The following is a 21,419-nucleotide window of genomic DNA, read 5'->3' on the forward strand; positions in this document are numbered from 1 at the left end:
TTTTCTGTGTCTTATATTCATATTCACTTTTAGTTAATGTAGAAAATTAGACGAATATTTAACTCTTATGTTGGTTATAGTAAACGTTGATGAGTTCTAACCATTTAAACTGATAATGTATTTGTTTTAAGTGCTTGAGTCGTCTTCTTCTCCAAAATGTAATGTGTATTTTTGTAAGCTGAGGTCCATAAAGAGACAGATGTGGTGATGTGGCTCACCATAGATGCCATTGATTTGTAGTAGGACCTTTTTTAAACTGATCTGGGAGATTCACAGACTCATGAAACTTTACTAAAACACACTACAGATTGAGGGCTTTCAGAGGCGTATTACTTACCTTAGTGTAATGTCAATATAATGCTTTTTGAGCAGTAAAAAAACGCATTTCTTGAAGGAAACTCCACATTTTAGAAGTGTTTGAAGCCATACACAATATGATGTTTCCTTTAGGTTGTTATTTTGTGAAGGGATTTTAAGGTAAACTAAATTACTTTCAGGACCATTGGGGCATCATAATCCTGCATTATAAATACTTATTGCGGGTAAAAAATACTTTTAACTCATGTAAACTCATTGCACGACTTAAATAAACTAAATTGAATTCCATCACTATTTTTTTCAAGAAAGTATCTTGTGCCCATAACATTAAATTAGTATATATCTTTCAGGACCTTGTGTGCCGCATAGTCCTTCTGCATTATGACGAGTTCTCTTATTTTGAAATCTTTAAGTCTGTTTTGCTGTTAAAATAACTTTTACTGAATTATTATTTTTGAATTATCTTGTGCTTCTGCTAATTGTGCTTGTATGAAAAGGTCTTGTTTTTCTACAATGAATTATCTTTTTGTGAATACGATTAAATATAATACACCTCTTCCAGGACCTTGTGATAACACTGAATTATGACTACTTTTATTTTGAAATCATTAACTTTTTAAATTGCTTTTATTTAATGACAATTACAATGCAGGACTTTTCTTAAGGTATTTCTATCTCAGTACTTGTTTAGTAAACGGTGTTTAAAGGTGTACCATTTATATTACCACTCTGTTTCACAATTAACTGGTGTATTTACGACTTAAAAAATACATCTTCCAGGACCTGCAGTATTACGAGTACTTTTATTTTGAAATTGAAGACTTTTTTGTTATTTAATTACTCTTAATCAATCTTTTAATGAACCATTTTAAATTCTGGAATGTGTTATGGTATTGCTATCTCAATACTTGTTTAATAAGCATTGTTTAGTGCAAGAAATCAGATCATTTTGTAAGCTAGGCTAATTGTTTTGCTAGCTTTATTTATTTTGTATCGGTTGGTGACGTCAGACGGCCGGAGCGCGTGCGGCGGAGCTCCGTATCTTGAGCTCGCGACCCTGGGGCAAACCAACCGCTAAAGCTCGTGGGAGAAACTCTTCAGACGAACCAAACAAACGGATTTAAACTGAAAAACTGCGACTTTTTAACCCATTTAACGCATCGACAGCTCATTAAACACCGAGCCGAAGTGTTTAACTGAACCCTGGAGGTGTTTTCGGGCTGTAAAGTTGTCCTTGTCGGGGTGAACTGGATGGTAAAGACGGTGAAACGGGAGGAGGAATGGTGGTGTTTCTGTTGTGACCCGGCTCCATTTTCTCCTCAAACAACCAGGAGGAGAAAGGAAAGTTAGGGGAGAAAGAAGCAGGTAAATAACAAGGAGAAATGGCCGAAGCAAGGTCAGAGGAAGAGGAGGAAAACATAAGGAGGGAAAACCGGGAACAAGTGGTCCGACGGCAGCCCAACAGCTCCGGAGGTAAAAGAGCGAAATTACCAACTTAATGTGTGTATTATTAACCGTTTACACTTGATTTAGCTTCACTATATTAATACCTGTGGGAATGATTCACTGTCATAAGATGTTACTGCAAATATAATCCTTAAACTGACTCTAAATGGTCAGATATCCGCACCCATTTCTTACGAGATAACTCAAAACACCTGCATCTAGCTGCCCAGTGGTGTAAAGTAACTAAGTAGATTTACTCACTTAAGTACACGTCTGAAGTATTAGCACTTTACTTGAATATTTACCCACTTTTTTGCTATTTTGTACCTGTTCTCCACTATAGTTCATAGGTAAATTGTACATGTATTTAATACCTTTAGTTACTTCACAGATGTGGATGAATGATTTGAAATATAATCAAGTGTTAAATCAGACTTTAGTTCCACCTGGATTAAATTCACAAGCTACCCTGCAGTATACAAAGTCATTCAAACTAGCTGCACCTTTACCAGCTTTGAGAACACTTTAATGATCAATCATTATAAAACATATCATATCTATTATTCTGAAATGGACCAATCTGCTCAATCACTACTTTTACTGTCGCTCCTTTCACTGTATTCTGATGATAATACTTTTCTACTTTAACTTGAGGAACATTTTGAATGCAGGACTTTTACTGTAACAGAGTATTCCTACACTCTGGTACTTCTACTTTTACTCAAGTACAAGATCTGAGTACTTCTACTTTTACTCAATATCTGAGTACTTCTACTTTTACTCAAGACCTGAGTACTACTTTAACTTTTGGTCACAACCTTGAACCTTGTATATCTAAAGTATTTTAATACCCGTGGGATTGATAAACTATCCCAAGCTGTTATATAATCCCAGCTGAATCTAAATGGTCAGATATCCACACCCATTTCTGACAAGATAACTCAAAACACATGCAGCTATCTTTCGTAATACTTTCTGTTGCATTGCAGTACTTTTGCTGAGCTCCGTAATACTTCCACAGAGTCTTGATCTTCTGTGATATTTGCAGTGTCCCTGTTAAATCTCTCATAGGACTGATACAGCTGTTTGATCAAGTGTAAAAACTGTACTGGCAGGACATACAAAGTACTAGTAAAACATGCAAAATATGAACTTTTAACACATATATAAAGCAGTCTGTACCCTTTAGAGCAGTGGTTCGCAACTGGTGGGTCGCGACCCAAAAGTGGGTCGCAGATGTGTGAATGAAGAAGAAAAAATGGGGGGGGGGGTCATTTTCTTTTTTCTTTTTCTTAGAAAAAAGTCAAACTTTTATTTTGAAGGCCCGATTTTCTAACGCTGTGCATGCAGCAAGGGTTGGACTGGAAGTACCAGAGTCCATAAACGGTTTCGAAAACTTCTGTCACGTAGTGATCATCTTCTCAATAAAACATCTTTGCTGATTTTTTTCGAGTCTTCTGGCCAATCAGAATCAAGATTGTAGCCGGAAGTCCCCACGGAGAATAACTTTGCTGTAGGCTATAACTATTCTTTATACACCCATGGGTACAACTTCAGATAAAAATGAACACATGAAATATGACCCCCAGTTTGATGACTGACAGGTCACAGAACAATGAGGGCTATCTACCCTTACCCACTATTTAAAGTAATTCACACAGACTCTCTCCTCTTTGCTCTTCTCTCTTTGTGGAGCAGCAAGTTCAGCTGTCAGAACAAAGTGAAAAATAAACAATGGCATCAAATATTATTAAAAATGTCGGGTAGTAATAGATGTATTTATTTTCTTCTCAGAGTAGTTTATATGTTAGTATTTCTAAGAATCCCCCAGACCCCCTTTCTGGGGTTGGGTTTTCAGCATGTGTGCCTTTTTATGTTAAACAGTTCAGCTTTGATTCCATCATCTCATTAAACCTTTTTTTAAAGCATACTTTAGTTCTTTGAAGGGATATGAGGGATATATGCACTGTACTTCACTTTAATTAATATTGTATGCTGAAAAGCGTATATATACAGCAAAACATTTTGTTGAATAGATTTGAGTGGTTAAAAATGTTGTGTCGCGATCCATTGACAAAGAAAAAAGTGGGTCCCGAGGCCTGACCAGTTGAAAACCACTGCTTTAGAGTGTGTACAGTAAGGACATGTAAAAGTAGGTTTGCATTAATGTTCTAAAAGTGTTGACATTTGGAGAGAAATTGGTTTTGTGCTCAAGGATTGAATGATTTGTGAATTATTCTAACTATTTTGAGTATAGATTCATATACTTTTTACATTTCACAACAACAATGCTAACAAATTCACTTGTCCATCTTCTCAAATTGGATTATTTGATAGTTTTCTGTGATATATAAACCTATTATATCTAGGTTTTGGGGTTTCAATTGGACTAAACAGGTAGTTTGAATATGATTAATTGTAATTTAATCATCTGTAATGGGACTTTTTGGACTTCCTTCTAACATGACATGTACCAGAATTGACAAATGACTTACTCACAGATAGGGCTGGGTACCGTGAACCGGTACTAAGTCAATACCGGTACCTGATTGGACGGTATTGGTATACCGTTAAGCCGCTGGACAAACGGTGCTGCTATCGGTATGTGTTACGTCTACTTCCTTAGTTTAACTTTAAACCATTCGGGTTGGTTGGGAACCCTCATCCCGTGTGATGTATCCGGTTTGAAACCCCTCTGATTGGCCACTGTAAATGCCACTCGTCATCTCTCTCAACAGCGCTCTTATTATTGTTGTGAGACTCCCGCAGGCATGGCGGACAGAGCGAAGCGATCGAAGGTCTGGGTCATGGATGTATAATAAGAACTGGATACAGCGTGGGAGGCTCATGAATTCCTATGAGAGTTGCTCATTGGCGCATGATGATAAAATGGCCCAACTTTTGAGAGAGCGAAACGCCAAAGATTACCCGGCATGCCTAGGGCTGTGTACCTGGACTCACATTCAGGTTCAGGTCCGGACTCAAGTCCAGAGGTTCAGGTTCAGGTCCGGACTTATAAGTCCGGACTTGTGTCAAGTTGTGTGAGTAACTAAAGTGAACTTATTGTGAGCTAATTATCAATTGAAAATAAACTCATAATCAACTCAAATTCAAACTCGTCAGGTTTATTGTGCCCCCTTCCAACTTGTGTCTACACCATGTCTTTTCTAGAACTCTACATGTGTTACTAACTACACAACACAACTACATACATAATGATTTACATACAAGACTCAATATGCAAGAGTACAAGTCTATGTGTTCTTGTTCAAGAACAACAGCATATTGACATTGTCTGGGTGAAGTGTTGCTCTTTCGGCAGACACTATATCACCATACATACAAAGGAGTTAGCTTAGCTACACTACCATATATGGCAACCAGCATCCCACGCTGTCAGTGTCCACTATGTCTAAGCCAGCTTCCCTTGACGTCACACAGATCTCGCGAGCAGTTGCGATATTTTGCGAGACTTCGTGAGTTCAGTAATGGCCGCCATATCAGAAGCCAAAACAATGTTTTTCGTCTTTTCTCAGCGCAAATTTCTCGATCTATGGAAGGTTTTAGATGGTTTAGAACAAAAAGGAGAATATACGTAAGTACCGGTTCCCGACGTTCCGGTTTTAACCGGACTTGAACCGAAACTTTTTACAAGTCCAGTACCGGTTCGGCGTACCGGTACGCAGCACTAGGCATGCCTGAGAAGTACCCGTATGTGCGCTCATAGCGCATGCGCAACTTTAACCAAAATGCTCGTTCACATCAAGCACGTCAATTTGCGTACAGGTAACAGCACAGCGCGTTCATGACAGCATGGTAATGATTTGTTATTATGATGGATTTGATATTAACGAGGCGGCAGTTAGCGGCCAGAGCCCTAGAGAGATCTCTCTCTAGGGCTCTGCTAGCGGTTAGCAAGTAATTATGCTAATGTACACATCAATCGTTATGTACTTGTATTACGCTGTAACAGTATCTAGTGATATCCAAGCAACAGAGCTTCATTTAGCATGAAATAATTATTGCACTGTATATCTTATATCTTAGTGCAATAAGAAACTACAGGGACGTTAATCTAACGTCGGTAATATTAACTTTATTTAATACAACATTTACGGTACAAGATTTAATCATACAGCCCATAGGCTAATAATGAATTACAGCAAACATGTGCAATATATCCATTATTACAGCTCCGTGGGATGGCAGTAAGACGATATGGGTCCGTTCTTATTGTGCATCCATTGGTAAAGATAATCGCAACTCACATTGGTTTCTCATACAGCATCTCTGTAAACTACATGTATTCACTGAATTTAACTCTCTGCCTTTAACGGCTCTTTGTAGCTCCAATAGCTCCAATAGCTCCAGCCCCAACCCTCCCTGTGAGCACAGTGTGCTCTGATTGGTCGGGACCATGCTGAACACGTAACATGAACGTGCCGGGCGGCGCGGTCCCGTGGGTTAGATGCGCATTCAGTGTTTCCCCTAGGATGGAGTCATAGTAGCGGTGCTAAGGCACGTGGGCCCAGCATAATGTGAGCGCGGAGCGCGTGGAATTTTTTAGTGTGTGCGCGAGCGAAGTGCGCCCCGCCAATTTGTTTCTATTTGTCAGCCATGTGTCAGCACAAGAAAGGCTCTTGAGGCCTAGTACCAGGGCCGGTTCTAGACAATTTGCTGCCCTAGGTGAGATTTTAGGCGACATTTTATGTGTAAAGAATAAATTAAAGATCTCTACAAAAGACAAATACACTGCAAAAACAGAAACTTATTGACATAGGTAATAGACGTCAAAATGGCTTCAAATGTATTCAGTATTGTGAACATGTTTGAATTGGGGGGTGGACGTCACATCCTCTAGGGCAGGGGTGTCAAAGTCAAATGCATCAGAGGGCCAAAAAAACAAATTTGCTACAAGCCGAGGGCCGGACTGGTTCAATTTTTATTAAAACATATTAAAATGATTGCACATAACCTATTGAACCAAGACCTAACACAGTGCATCGTATATTATTTAATGATTAAATGAATGAAGCAATATTTTCTTATGGCTCTGTCATTTATTTAAAGGGAAAACATTTTCAACAGGCAAACAGCAAAAAAGTTAATGTCCTTAAAAAATAAAATATGCTCCTTAATATCGAGATAAATGCATAAATGAAATTGCATGCATTATAAACTGAAAATGCAATATTGTGCTGCTCCCATGCTTTCAAATAGTAAAATGAGAAAATAAAAAAATAAAAATAAAATCAGTTGTATTCTTTCTCATGGCTCTTATCTGCAATCCATTAACTGAAAAATAAATATAAATAAATAAAATACAAAAATCTATGGCACACAGACAAAACAATACTTCTTTCAAAGAAAAATCATGTCTTGTAGAAACAAAAAATAAAAATAAATAAAAATTTAACTGAATTAAAAACTAAAAATAAGTTAATGCTCTGTGATGCTCACTTGTCTGAGGCTGAGCCTGATACTTGGTGGTGTCCCATCTTTTGTACAAGTTCATCAATGTTCGGGGTCAGGCTCTGAGCTGAGGAAATCCTCAGGATTGACTCAAGGTGTGTATCAGTAAGACGGCTCCTGTGTGATGTTTTGTTTAGCTTCATCAAAGAGAACATTTGTTCACACAGGTATGTGCTGCCAAACATAGAGAGCGTCTGAGCAGCTTGGATGCGCAGCTGAGGCAATGTGTCGGGGATGAAACGTGCAAACTCAGCAGCACCCACTCTCTCATATTTTTCCCTCAGTGTGTCATTGCACTGGAGCTCAATCAACTCCATTTGCAGGTTTGTTGGTGCGCTTTCCACGTCAACTCCAAAAGGATTGGCGAGCAGTTCAAACCTGCTTTTTTGAGCTTCAAAGTCAGCAAATCGGCGTCGGAAGTCGGCGGCAAGTATGTTGAGTTTATCAGCAAACTGTGCACTCGGGAACACAGCGGTAGAGAGCTTCTCTTTCATTGTCTGGCAGCTGGGAAAGTGGCTCAAGTTTTCTTTCCGCATCTGTGTCTCCCACAGGATCAGCTTGGTTTTAAACGCCTTCACTGTACTGTACATATCAGAGATGACACGCCCCCGTCCCTGCAGCTGCAGGTTCATCGCATTCAGATGGCTTGTGATGTCGCACAGAAACGCCATTTCACACATAAATGTTTCATCTCGGAGCTCTGTTGTGTCTTTCCCTTTGCTTTCCATGAACAGACAGATCTCCTCATGCAGCTCGAAACATCTTTGCAGCACTTTTCCTTGGCTTAGCCATCGCACAGCCGTGTGATAGGGCAAGTCACCATACTCTGTATCTAACTCGCCCAGCAATGCCTTGAACTGGCGGTGATTTAAACCTTTGGCCCTAATGAAGTTAACTGCACGCGTTATGATGCTCATTACATGATCCATTTTCAAGGCTTTGCCACATAACGACTCCTGGTGTATTACGCAGTGATAAGCTGTCAGCTCACCTGTGACGTTTTCGTCCCGCATCCTCTCACGTATTCTTGCCACCAATCCACTCCTATGTCCACACATCGCGGGTGCTCCGTCTGTTGTCAATCCCACGAGTTTTCCCCAAGGCAGCCCCATCTCATTTACACATCTGGATACCTCTTCATACAGATCTTGTCCTGTAGTTGTGCCATGCATAGGACGTAATGCCAAAAACTCTTCTGTTATGCCCAGGCTGGAGTCAACTCCACGAATGAAAATTGACAGCTGGGCAATGTCACTTGTGTCGGTGCTCTCATCCGCAGCAAGTGAATATGCGATGAAATCTTTTCCCTTTTCCACAAGCTGTTCTTTTAGATTGGTGGAAAGCTGGTCTACACGTTCAGCAACGGTGTTTCTGCTCAGGCTCACGTTTGAAAATAGCTGCCTTTTGTCTGGGCACACCGTGTCACAAACTTTAAGCATACAGTTTTTGATAAACTCTCCCTCTGTAAAGGGCCGGGCTGATTTTGCAACTTCTTCTGCCACAATAAAACTAGCCTTGACAGCAGCCTCGCTTTGTGATTTGGCTTTTGTGAACAGAGCCTGCCGGGACTTAAGACCTCGTTTTAATTCTTCCACCTTCTGTAGCCTTTGTTCCATGTCCATATTCTTGTCTTTGTCTTTGTGTTTCTTAGACGTTTCATGGTGCCTTCTTAGATTATATTCTTTCATTACGGCCACACTTTCTCCACACAGAAGACACACAGCTTTGCCTTTTACCTCCGTGAACATGTACTCTGCCTCCCACCTGGCTTTAAACCCCCTGTTCTCACCGTCCACCTTCCGTTTAGCCATTATTGGGGAGCGGGGTTGCTGAAAGTTGACATCTGCCCTGAATGCTGATGACTAACGAAGCCGAGGCCCACTTGCGGCGCTGCAGTGAGTTCGCGGGCTACCGTTGCATTGTGGGAAATGTAGTCTTGGTGCGTGCAAAACACAAGCAGGCGGCTGTGGCCTGCGGGCCGGTTCTAATACTAATCAAATATCATCCCGGGGGCCAAGATAATTCATTCGCGGGCCGGATCTGGCCCGCGGGCCTTGACTTTGACACCCCTGCTCTAGGGGGATCCAGTAAAATGCTTCAATCTGGTGCACTTTGAGCACACAATTACTAGAGACCTGGGGCCGTATTCACAAAGGATCTTAGGGCTAAAAGTAGCTCCTAACTGGCGAATTTAGGAGAAACTCCTAAACATAATGGGCGTGTCAGTCTTAAATTTAGGACTCCTAATTTTATTCACTAAGAGCAATTCACAAAGTATTTTAGACCTAAAAGTAGCACCTAAGCTTAGGAGAGCTTAAAAGTCCTCGAGAGGACTCCTAACTCAGTAAGACCTATTCACAAAGAATCTGAAAATGGCTGCGAGACGAAATGTTTTGGAGACAATGGAAGACTGTGAATTGATCAAGAGATATAGGCTAAATCGTGAGGGTATCAAACTTGTTGTGGAATTAGTGCAGGATGCAATAACATCCCCGACTAACAGGAATAACCCGATTAGTCCGGAAATAAAATGTTTGGCAACACTACGATATTTAGCAACAAGGAAAATGCAACTTTGCAATGCCGACGATTTAGGAATATCGCAACCATCAGTCAGCCGTGCCATAAACCAAACCATCAACGCGCTCTCAAGACCACATATCATCCAACAGTTTATCCGGTTTCCGTTGGACAATCAACAACTACACATGATCAAAGCCAACTTCATGGCAATTGTAGGTATGCCCGGTGCGGTCGGTGCTATTGACGGGACGCACATAAAAATAATTGCGCCATCAAAAGATGAGGACGTGTTCGTCAATAGAAAGAAAGTACATTCCATCAACACGCAGATTGTTTTCATTCATCATGATAGGGGGACTTGAACGGCGGTATGGGCTGTTATTGAAAGTGTTTAAGTGCTGGAAATATGCTCATTGGATAATAGTTTGCGGGGTGCTTTTAATTGCCTCCTTGATTCAATGCAATTTACGTATTTTTATTGTTTGCTCTCTCTCTTTAACGTGCATATACGACGTCATTATCGTGGTCTGCACAAACTTGTCATCATGCGTGTATTCTGCTAACTGCACTGTCCATAACTATTTGATAGGAATACATTTCTAGCCGAGGCTATTTCCTTGTTTTAGTGGGCTCGTTTGTGGGATGTTGCGGATGAGTTTCACCGAGACCGCCTGCTCTGAACAACCAATCACCGTACTGACCGCTTCTAAACTCATGCACGAGAATCGACGTAATCCATAGCAACGGCGCGTCACTCTTAGTTCACTCTTAGTGATTTATCCTTAGTATGAGTAGGTCTCAGCGGCTTTGTGAATAACTTTTAAGAAAAAACTCCTACGTAAAATGTTTTAGCGCGACTTAGGAGCACTCCTAGCGGTAAGATAAAATGCTTTGTGAATACGGCCCCTGATGTAAGGGCTACAACTCTAAAACGCCCATATGAAAAAGATCGGTTTACATTTTAATAATCAAATAAGTATGTGAACATAACCAATAACCTACCAAAGCCAATAACAGATAAATGTAGCTTATTTTATTTTTGTTGTTCATTCAAATCTTGTTTTACCAGTTAACATTTATTTATTTATGCATATTTTTGTATCTCTCCAACTTCAAACGATATTTATCGTTAGTATACATTGGAATGATTTCAAACCTGTTTTCATTTATCCTAATAATTATAAAGGAGTGCCTTGGAAATATGTGTTTACATAATTTGTGGTCAAAACGTTTGAGACCCACTGAGATAACTTAGACTAAAATTAACTATCTAAATACTCAGAGAGTCCTTTACCTCACTGAGCCTCTCAGTCTGACAGGAGAGCTCTCCTCCACCCTGGTTGTAGAAACATCTACATCTTATATCCGTTAGCGCAGCTAGCACCAGATTCTAATAACAACAGCGCCGGTACCGGTGCGCCCTCTCCCTTGCTCGCTCTCTCGCTACCACGCTCGCACTTTGGCTGTGAGCTGCGGGGGCCTGATAAGCCAGCATCCCCCACTTTCATCACTTACAGTGCCCATCGTACAGGGCAAATTAAACGTGTAACCGGGGTGAAAAGGGTGTTACATTTACTTAATTATGAATGTTGTTACATCAAGGCCGAACATTTGGATGAGCGCCAACGGTCAAAAATGTTTTTTCCCTCCCAGAGCTACCAGCGCAGCGCCCCCCAGATCTGGCGCCCTAGTCGACCGCCTGTGTCGCCTATGCCAGTAACACAAATACTACAAATCTACATAACAAACAATCAAAAATGAAAAAGGGTCGCCACTTATTATTATTTTAAGAAAAGAAAAAAAAGTTAATTTTTTTTCTTTTTTTTTTTAATTTCTTTTCTTTGGGTACCTCACCTGGCTGGCGCCCCCTAGCAGCGGCGCTCATATTTCAGCAGCGGCGCTGCGCCGCCACTATTTGTATATAGGGGAAACACTAATGCAGAGGGAAATAACTCTCAGAATAACGTTATTAGCATATTTTTACAACTTGAGGAACGAATGTTTTTAATAAGGGCTATACAAGTGTTTATACTGGGTAGTTTATTTAGTTTTAAAACAATTATCCAATGATTTACAGACCACTCTTTCCCCATGTAAGTCAATGGGAAAAAGTGTTTCCGGGCCTGGCAACCAAACGGAAGTGTAGTACCGCAGTTTGGCCACCACAAATATTTTCATCTGACTTGCACTTCCTGGGGGCTTGGTCTGGGTGCACTTTAAACAAATGTAGTGGCAATAGTGCAAGGTGCAATCTATGTACTCAATTAGTTGCTTGTAAAGGGGGTAACACAAGCAACTTAATGAAGCATTTGCAAACGAGACACTCATTGAATCTAAAACGGTGCTAGCGATACTGCTAGTGCTAATAGTGCTAGCGGGCTTCAGCCGCGCCGTGTGTAAATGTGACCTGAGCGAAGGCTCGCAGACAGGTTAGCTGCTGCGCACGGGTAATATGTTTTGTTTACCTGAGTGCAGTCTTGCAGGCAGATCGCCTTGTCTTTTTTTAGTTTATTAACACTGACAGTATATTAATGTGAGCTCCTACACCTATAATAAGTTGGCTTTTCATTGAATGCTTTATAAACCAGTTAAACTTACAGTTGTCATTGTGAATTGGAAAACTGCACTTAAATGTTGTTAAAGGTCAACGTTTCAATGTATGGTTCAGCAAGTGTTGGTTGTTTACTAGGAATTGACATATTTTAAGATCAAATACGTTATTCTATTTTTAAACCTTCAGACACATTTTGAGGTGTTTCAGTTCAGCACATCATTTATTTTGTGATGATTTAAAAGTACAATCCAGAATAATATACGTACTCGCCTTTATCTTTTTGCCATTTTAGCCTTTTGACCAATTTCTTCATATCACAGTTTTGCATGATGTCACTGGAGGACAATGTTTTAAGGATCTCTTGTCGAGCTAGGTTGTCAGTTTGAAATGTCTGGATGAAGATGTAACTGACTTACAAATGTTTAAAATGCCTCTTTTCATCCTCTGTTTGAGGGAAAACCCCAAAAAGCATGACAGGGCGAGCCAGGCCCCTTTAAGTTATTTTATTTATTTATTTGTGTATGCTTCTGAGAAGCTAATGTATAAGTTATACAGTTATTTCTGCAAGAAAATTACAATACATTGACTGTTTAATCTGCACATCTTGTATTCATGTCTATAATTTTGAGCACCAAATTATTGAAAAGTATCGATAAGAGTATCGAAAAATACCGGTGTGTGTGTGTGTGTGTGTGTGTGTGTGTGTGTGTGTGTGTGTGTGTGTGTGTGTGTGTGTGTGTGTGTGTGTGTGTGTGTGTGTGTGTGTGTGTGTGTGTGTGTGTGTGTGTGTGTGTGTGTGTGTGTGTGTGTGTGTGTGTGTGTGTGTGTGTGTGTGTGTGTGTGTGTGTGTGTGTGTGTGTGTGTGTGTGTGTGTGTGTGTGTGTGTGTGTGTGTGTGTGTGTGTGTGTGTGTGTGTGTGTGTGTGTGTGTGTGTGTGGTCATAAAGTCATGCATCAACATGCAGGCCTGTGCCAACACTCACAGCCAAATGTTTCACTCCTTTCTTTTAAGGGTTTGTATAAGGGAGATTTTTTCTTTGCATTTCGGATGTTTGGAAACCAAAACTACGGGCAATTATTAGCTTTCTGTCAATTATTAAATCCTCTGTCAGCTTTCATAAAAAGGCAAAACGTTCCCAGATATAAAGTTCCTTGACTAGATGTCTTCAATATGTGCTATATCATGATTTCATTAGCTTTAATTGATATTTAATGACATATTAAGTTGTATCTGCATTTCTCACTTATTTACAACTTATTTAGAATAAACAAAAGTAGTAGAAATGGGAAGTTCAAATTCAATCAATAGGAGACAGTTGATCTGACAGGGAAGTGCGTTACAGAAACACATTTAAAAACATCCAACATCAAAAATAACATCTGTCCTTCTCTGTGGCAAACAATAAACACATGTTCATACTTAAAGAAAGAGTGTTAAAACATAGTACATGTCACTTGTTAGACGCTTTTATCCAAAGCGACTTCCATACTCAACACTGTGGGCAATCCCCACAGGAGCACTTTGGGATGACGTGTCTCAGGGACACAACGACATGCTGACTGCAGTGGGGTTTGAACCTGTGACCCCCTGATCCAAACACCAACGCACAGCCCACTGCACCACACGTCAAGATTAGGAGCATGTGTCTGTGTCAGCTGTGGTTGTGTAATAGACGGGATAAAAACAAGCCATTTGGAGTGACTATTATCAGATCATCTTTAAAAATATGATATCCAATAGTCTTTGATTGAAACCATTTGGAAGCCCCGCTTTAATGAAACCTCACATGGGAAAGTATTTAATTTTTGTGCAGCGCTCCAGCTCTGTGGTTCATGACTTAAATGCAATCTGTGATTAATTTCTCTGGCATCTCAATGTGTTCGCCCCTCCCTTTTAGAGTTGGGAAATGCAGTTTAATCAAAAGGTCATGTTCAATTTCAGCTTTGTTGTTATTTAAATATTTACATTTTTATGAGACAACAGAAAAGATGTTCTCAGGTTTAAAGGAAGGAGAAAGATGTTTTGGCTCGTTGACATTTTGAATGAATTATACAGCTTTTAATTTCTTATTATAACAGTACCTTTTTATAGTATTTATTCATTCCTTATATTTTATTTATGTTTTTGGACTTTTACACTTCTTGGTTTTTATCTGTTTTTGTATGAACTCTTTCTGTTCCAAAACGGACACACACAAACTTACATTTCTCAAAAAAATAGTATTTATGTTTTAAATAGTCATGTCAAAAGTGTTTCATTGACAGCACAAGCAGAGAATTATTAGCCTTGACATGAAGAGGTGTTTGGTGCTGAAACAATAAGGTTAGAATATGTAATGATTCTTAATTAAGTTATTTATTTAAGTAAAAACACTCTTTTTGCTCCGTTTTTGGTCCCTTACTACATCCATAAACGTCTCTTTAGCTGCTAAATGTCTAATTTCTTCATCTTTCTCCAGCTTTGTTCTTGAAAACTTCTTGAAATGAGTCTAAACAGTTAAGTTAAGAAGAGTTGAAAGATGTTTAAACCCTTTTTGAGTTGTTTTCTTTACCAAAAAGGGCAAAAACAAACTTACATTTCTCAAAAAAATTGTATTTATGTTTTGAATTGTCATGTCCAAAGTTGTGTCTTGACAGTACAAGCAGAGACATTTTAGCCTTGACTTGAAGAGGTGTTTAGTGCTGAAACAATAAGGTTAGAATATGTAATAATGAAGTTATTTATTTAAGTAAAAACACTGCTTTTCTTGTTTTTAAGTCATAATCATCTCAGTGTCTTTGGGTAAGGAAGTGTAGGGTTAAAACATTTTAAGGACATTGTGATGGTCAGTTTTTCATTATTTTCCACCATTTTAACAGATAAAACAATAATGAAAATAACCATAAAGCCCGAGCGGTGTACCTGTCCACCTGATACATGCTTAACTCCAATATTCACGCTCTTTTTGCTCCGTTTCAGTCCCTTCCTACATCCATAAACGTCTCTTTAGCTGCTAAATGTCCAATTTCATCATCTTTGTACAGCTTTGTTCTTGTAACCATCTGGAAACCAGTCTAAAAAGTCAAGTGAAGAGGAGTTGAAAGATGTTTAAACCCTTTTTGAGTTGATAGCCGCGTACTCTTTGGACCCATTATTCATATAAAGTGCTGAAAAAGAAAACCCAACCGATGACGTTGAGCGTTAAATGAAAATCTGCTGCGCTGTGCATTTGCATGTTTGAACGCTGCTCCAGCCTGCAGCAGAGCAAACATCTGGAAGTGTTAAAAAACTCCTGATGACTGCAGCAGAATCCCTCAGCAGCCAATCACAGCGCCACTTCCTGGGTGCTCTCGGCCAATCGGGAGGCTGGACGGAACACAGGAGGTCCAGTCAGAGTTTATAGAGACGGAGAGAGACTGGAGGCAGAGAAGAAGGACTCAGAAAATAGGTTTTTTTTTTGCGTTTTTTAACAGAAAGACGTGTTATTTTACAAAACCGTTAGTATTTTGTTTCTCTGGAGACTACAGGACGTAAAGCCGACCTGATTATCACTAAAAGAAAGGAGGTAGGAGATGATTAAATGCACACGGATGCAGAAAAACAGCTTAAACTATTTACTTATCCATCTATTTTCTCACTATGAGGCGAGGTTGAAGACATACAGTAGTAATTTACCTTTGACTTTTTGATTGTCGCTTCTTAACGATACTGTTAAACTACACTTCCCAGAAGTCACCTGTGATTCAGTGCCAACATGGACAGTGGCATCTTTCTCTCCTAGGATTATTTTTGGATTGTAGGTGGCGCTATTTTGCACCACGACTCTTACTGTAAATTAGGAACAAACTGGAAACACAGGACGCATCACTTCCTGTCCGCAGAGGACTGTTTTCAATTAAAACGACAAACAACTGAAGGGACACGTTGCTTACAAACCTTCCTTCAAACAACAATTCAAAGACAAATTCTCATTTTATTATGTGTATTATGTCATTTAAATTGTAAACTATATAGATTTGACTTATGTTTTCTTTACTTACTTATAATAATAATAATACATTTAATTTGTATAGTGCTTTTCCTGGTGCTCAAAGCGCTTTATTTATTTTTATTTATTTATTATGTCTTGCTTTTATTTGTACTGGTGCCTCTTGTTGTTGCACTATCCCCTATTTTACTCTGATTTAATAATTATTTGATCTGTGTAACCATCTGTTGTGCATAGCACAGAAAATATATTAAATATAGTTGGAAAACAAGATGGATGTGATCAAAATACAAGTAAAAAAGCCTGAAAATTGCATTTATGCCCATTTTTAAGTCCATAAAGCATTTTTAAACAAAAAAAACGCACATTAAAAAAAGAATGTTCAGGCCTTTTATTAACAATCTCTTTCTGTTCCCAGGTCGACGTAAGCCAGAGCATCGTCTCAGGTAAGTTTTTCATCGCCTCTGACTCACCTGGCACTCAATGTTTAATTTGACGCACATGGACTGAGCAAGGTTGAGCCAGCGAGATGCGTTTGATGTTGAAACTCCTCGTGATTCAGAAAGAAGCAAGTTACAGACGGATAAATCAGCTGTTCTGTTAGAGTTTAAACATGTGAAAGAACACAAAGTAGGTGGACTTGTTCTGCTCTTAAAGTCCAGCAGCTTGGGACTATTTTCTGCCGGATCTACTTTCCTCCCGTCTGACACACTCCTGAAAGGTGTGTGTGTGTGTGTGTGTGTGTGTGTGTGTGTGTGTGTGTGTGTGTGTGTGTGTGTGTGTGTGTGTGTGTGTGTGTGTGTGTGTGTGTGTGTGTGTGTGTGTGTGTGTGTGTGTGTGTGTGTGTGTGTGTGTGTGTGTGTGTGTGTGTGTGTGTGTGTGTGTGTGTGTGTGTGTGTGTGTGTGTGTGTGTGTGTGTGTGTGTGTGTGTGTGTGTGTGTGTATAAAGTTAATGAACGTTTTCTTAAAGCATCAGTTTATAATTCTTTAGTGAATAATTAACTCTGACTGGGCAATATATAAATAAAACATATTTTAATCTTGTGAATGTTGTCTTTTCCTGGTTTTAAAGTTTGAATTACAGTAAAATGAGTGATATATTCTGACTGATTTAGCTGCTAAAACCACATTGAGGGGGGGTTAAGCCTTTGCAGAACATTGAGATGCACACAAACCTATATAACAAACTACAGGAGAGGGAAAACACCAAAAAAGCACAATTGGACCTCTTTAATGTGAGGTTTAAAGGGAAATAATCATGTTTATATTCATTGTGTGCGTGCATAAAATCAACAAATGGTGTCAATTTTCCTCATGAAACTTCAAATAAAATATATTTAACATCCAGCAAGCCGTCTACTTTCACATTGGCTTGTTTGAATAACACTTTCTGCGTGCTTCTGCACATTACAAACAAAATAGGGGTAAATATAACAATGTAATGTAAAAATAAACTGGGTAAAAGACTGCTTTACTCATGGTAACAGAATCAGAAACCCCTCCCTTCCTTTAGGCATCTTCTCATATTCTATTTCTGTCACTTTCTGTTTGAAACCCTTCAAGAAAAGCTCGTTCAAAAGACAACAAGCCTTTTATTCCTGCTGCCTTTTGTAGCTGTAATCTGACACACACTCCCTAAAAGTGATGTCATGGGGGGGAAAGGGAAAGGGCTCAAACATCTGCCAAACAACAACAAAAAACTACCTCAGCAAAAAGGAAAAGTAGAAAGTCAAAAACATAGAAACTACAGCATCAAAAATGACCAACACGTTTGAACTAGATCTGTTTTGCAAATGTTTTTTTCAAACCCTTTTCCTGTGGATGGCCTGAAATGGAAAAAGGGGGATGAAAGGTTTCCATTGCTGTTTAAAGTAAAGGTGTGTGTGTGTGTGTGTGTGTGTGTGTGTGTGTGTGTGTGTGTGTGTGTGTGTGTGTGTGTGTGTGTGTGTGTGTGTGTGTGTGTGTGTGTGTGTGTGTGTGTGTGTGTGTGTGTGTGTGTGTGTGTGTGTGTGTGTGTGTGTGTGTGTGTGTGTGTGTGTGTGTGTGTGTGTGTGTGTGTGTGTGTTAGAGATGTTAAGATTCACCGATTCGCATCGGTGCACCGGCATAAACGTTCAAGATGCGAGTGCACCGGTTGAAAGAGTGCACATCGGCTACAGTTTGCGTTGAACTCGCGATGCATCGATTGCGTAGCGTCTTTGCATCGGTAAAAAAACGATTCATTCATATAAAATCCCCTTATCTTGTCAACGTTCAGCAGAGACGATCTTTGATATTTGCTTCGCCACTACGGAGAACGAGAGTCTCAGTTATCAACACACACGGAAGTTGAGGAGAAAGAGAAACACAGCGCAGCGAAAAATACCTACAAATCAAACGTTTGGCAACACTTCGGATTGTTCAAGAAAGACGGTGTAATAGTCATTTATGTTATATAGTTGACCGCAGGTCATGGAGAGTAATAAGGTATCCGTAGACCTTTGTATGAGGTATCTTTATTACTTAACAGGTCTACAGCCATGATACATAGATGCGGACTTGCATACACACAGTATCACTCCGCAGCCGCACCCCATCAGTAACGTCCTGATGGTATATGTGCGCGGCACTATTACTACAGACGGTCAACTTGAAAAATCACTCGCAAATTGTTAACGATGCCGAGCCGCTTTAAAGTACACAAGTAGTACGAGGAACTTAGCGACGCACATAAAGAGGCGACATGGGGTCTGCGGCTGAAAAGAGAAACCTGAAAGTGAGACATATGAGTTAAATCACTCAGTGAGGTGTTCTGTCAGAGAGAGGTGTTTAGCTTACAGCAGCCTGTGACGGCCAATAATCATTTAAATGTCTTCCTTACTGTAAGCAGTTATGAAATACCTGTTTGTGAAAGGTTATTTGTTTTCTTTATTGTTCAGATAGAAACCACTGCTTTCTGCTCACTGGTGAGTTAGCCTCTGAGTGTTAAGCACATCAGGCTGGCAGCTGTATGGGCATTGCTCTATGGTAGCTGTTATTTGCACATTGTTAATCATGAGCAATGCATCCTTACATTGTTTAACTGTGAGGTGTTATACAATTGTACTCTGGAGAGCTTTTAAAGGTAAAAAAATAAACGGCATGATGGGATGTGCAGTACCAAATATGTAAAGCACTTTTTTGTTAATGTATGATTTGCTGCATATAAGGAATAAAACAAAAATCCTCTGTCGTACCATATTGAAGTATCATTATTTTTGCATCGTATCGCCCCGAATCGCATAATGTTGAATCAAATCGTATCGAACTGTATCGCAACAGGGGTGAATCGTATCGTATCGCATCGCCTGGTGTTTCAAAGGTATCGTTAATGTATCGTATCGTGGTAACGTATCGAGATGCGCATCGCATCGGCCTCAGTGATGGAGATGCACATCCCTAGTGTGTGTGTGTGTGTGTGTGGTGAGTCATGTGTGTGTGTTCATGGTTAACAGCTCTGTAGGAGAAAGGAAGGGTAAAAGAGAGTCAGAGACAAAGAAAAGAGACACAGAGACGATTTAAAAGACAGAAAGTCAAACCCGTCTGACCTCCTTCTGTCTCCTGGGTGAGTCTCTTGATTCCTGAACACGTTAGGGTAGTAGACGGCTGTGAATTTCAGGGCAGTTTTCCAAAAAATCTCTCTCTGAGGATTCAGCTAAAGATGCTAACAACAGATGCTATTGCATGTAGCAAGCGATTCAAAACAGTTAAACCATTCATAATACATCTTACAAAAAGGCCATGAGATGTGCTTATCTTCGAACAGTTAATTCAAAGCTTGGTATTCTCTTCATTAGCCCACTATATATTTGTCTTAAGTGTACGTCAAAAGCCTTCTGGACGTGTGATTGTCTCTTTGGTCTCAACATGAACGTTTTTGTTATCAGATTATATATAAAGGTATTAAGGCTGCTTCTGTACCACTCTATTAATATATATATCTGTGATGATACTGTCTTTGAGTTTGTCTCCTCTGGGATGGAAAAGGATGTTCACAGCAGTTGTTTGTGGAAAGGATCGGTCCTTTTTCCAAGAGAGCTAGAAATAAACATATTGGGTTTTCATTAAACTGCAGTCGGGTTGGCTGAGGTTAAACAACGTGACTCATGTTTTCCTCTCTTTCTCTTTTGCTTTCTCTGCAGTCAGGGTCCTCTGTCGTCCATCAGAGCGGCCATCAAGAGAAGTGAGTATATGCGTTTTGAGTTTCTCATCTTGTTCTTGATCTTGTTCTTCTTTGTGTGCTTTAGTGCAGATAGGCTCCATTTAAACACAAAGAGAAACCATGTCGCTGCAAATCACACTGTCATCACGGTGCAGATTATTTTAGGGGTTTACAAGTACATAAAGACAATCTGGGAAACTAAACGGAAACTATGATGGCATCGGGGTTCAAACGGGGACGCTGCTGCGCCCTCTTACTCAAACCAAAAATGCCGATTTTCCCCCCGTAAAGTGATTCCAGAAAACAATATTTCTGTTCCTCGAAAAACGATATAATGACTCCAGAAGTCTGAGTATCAAACAGAGCGTCAGACGGCGGAGACAGCTTTGTTTTTACGGAGCTCTGACATCACGTTGTTGCTTACGTCCGCGCCGCCATCTTGTATCTCGAGAGAATTTATACATCTTATAAACAAGATCAGCGCCTCAGTACTCAGACTATATCTTTCTATTAAAAAACCCTGATGAGCGTCATACTCTTTCTGTACCAAATTTCAAATATAACAAGAACCTGCACTGAGGAAACACAGGAAGAAATCTGATAGCAGCACTTTTTAAGTTATTACAGGCTTTATCTGTAAGTATTTGTTTGTTAGTATTGTTATGTTTTATATGAACTGTTTCCTGTGTGTCTCTCAGCCTCCAGGACGACGTCTCTCTCTGAGTCGTCTAGAGAGAGAGAGAGGGAGAGAGACAGAGACAGAGAGAGAGACAGAGAGAGAGACAGGAGGTGACACACACACACACACACACACACACACACACACACACACACACACACACACACACACACACACACACACACACATACACATATGCTTACTGAAGCTAAACCAGTGTGCAAAGTGTGTTGTCCATATGGGAGCATTTCCTAATGAGATTACTGTTTGATTTTGTATC

The 21,419-nt window shown here is 39.8% G+C and overlaps 1 protein-coding gene across 4 annotated transcripts in view; it reads left to right on the plus strand.

Moving 5' to 3' along the window:
- The first annotated feature begins 1,338 nt into the window (after nucleotides 1-1,338).
- LOC307032566 (uncharacterized protein) overlaps nucleotides 1,339-21,419 on the plus strand; it is a 35,069-nt gene continuing 14,988 nt past the window's right edge. For 3 of the 4 annotated variants that reach the window (XM_079670642.1, XM_079670639.1, XM_079670641.1), the window contains exons 1-4: nucleotides 1,340-1,791; nucleotides 16,699-16,726; nucleotides 20,441-20,481; nucleotides 21,159-21,249. In XM_079670642.1, coding sequence (XP_079526768.1) covers nucleotides 1,701-1,791; nucleotides 16,699-16,726; nucleotides 20,441-20,481; nucleotides 21,159-21,249 — 251 coding nt within the window. In that variant the 5' untranslated portion in view covers nucleotides 1,340-1,700. Of the gene's footprint in view, nucleotides 1,792-16,698; nucleotides 16,727-20,440; nucleotides 20,482-21,158; nucleotides 21,250-21,419 lie in introns of all 4 variants that reach the window. The other variant, XM_079670640.1, reaches the window with a different exon arrangement.

This window comes from Notothenia rossii (assembly GCF_949606895.1).
Source record: "Notothenia rossii genome assembly, chromosome: 3".
Taxonomy (NCBI): domain Eukaryota; kingdom Metazoa; phylum Chordata; class Actinopteri; order Perciformes; family Nototheniidae; genus Notothenia; species Notothenia rossii.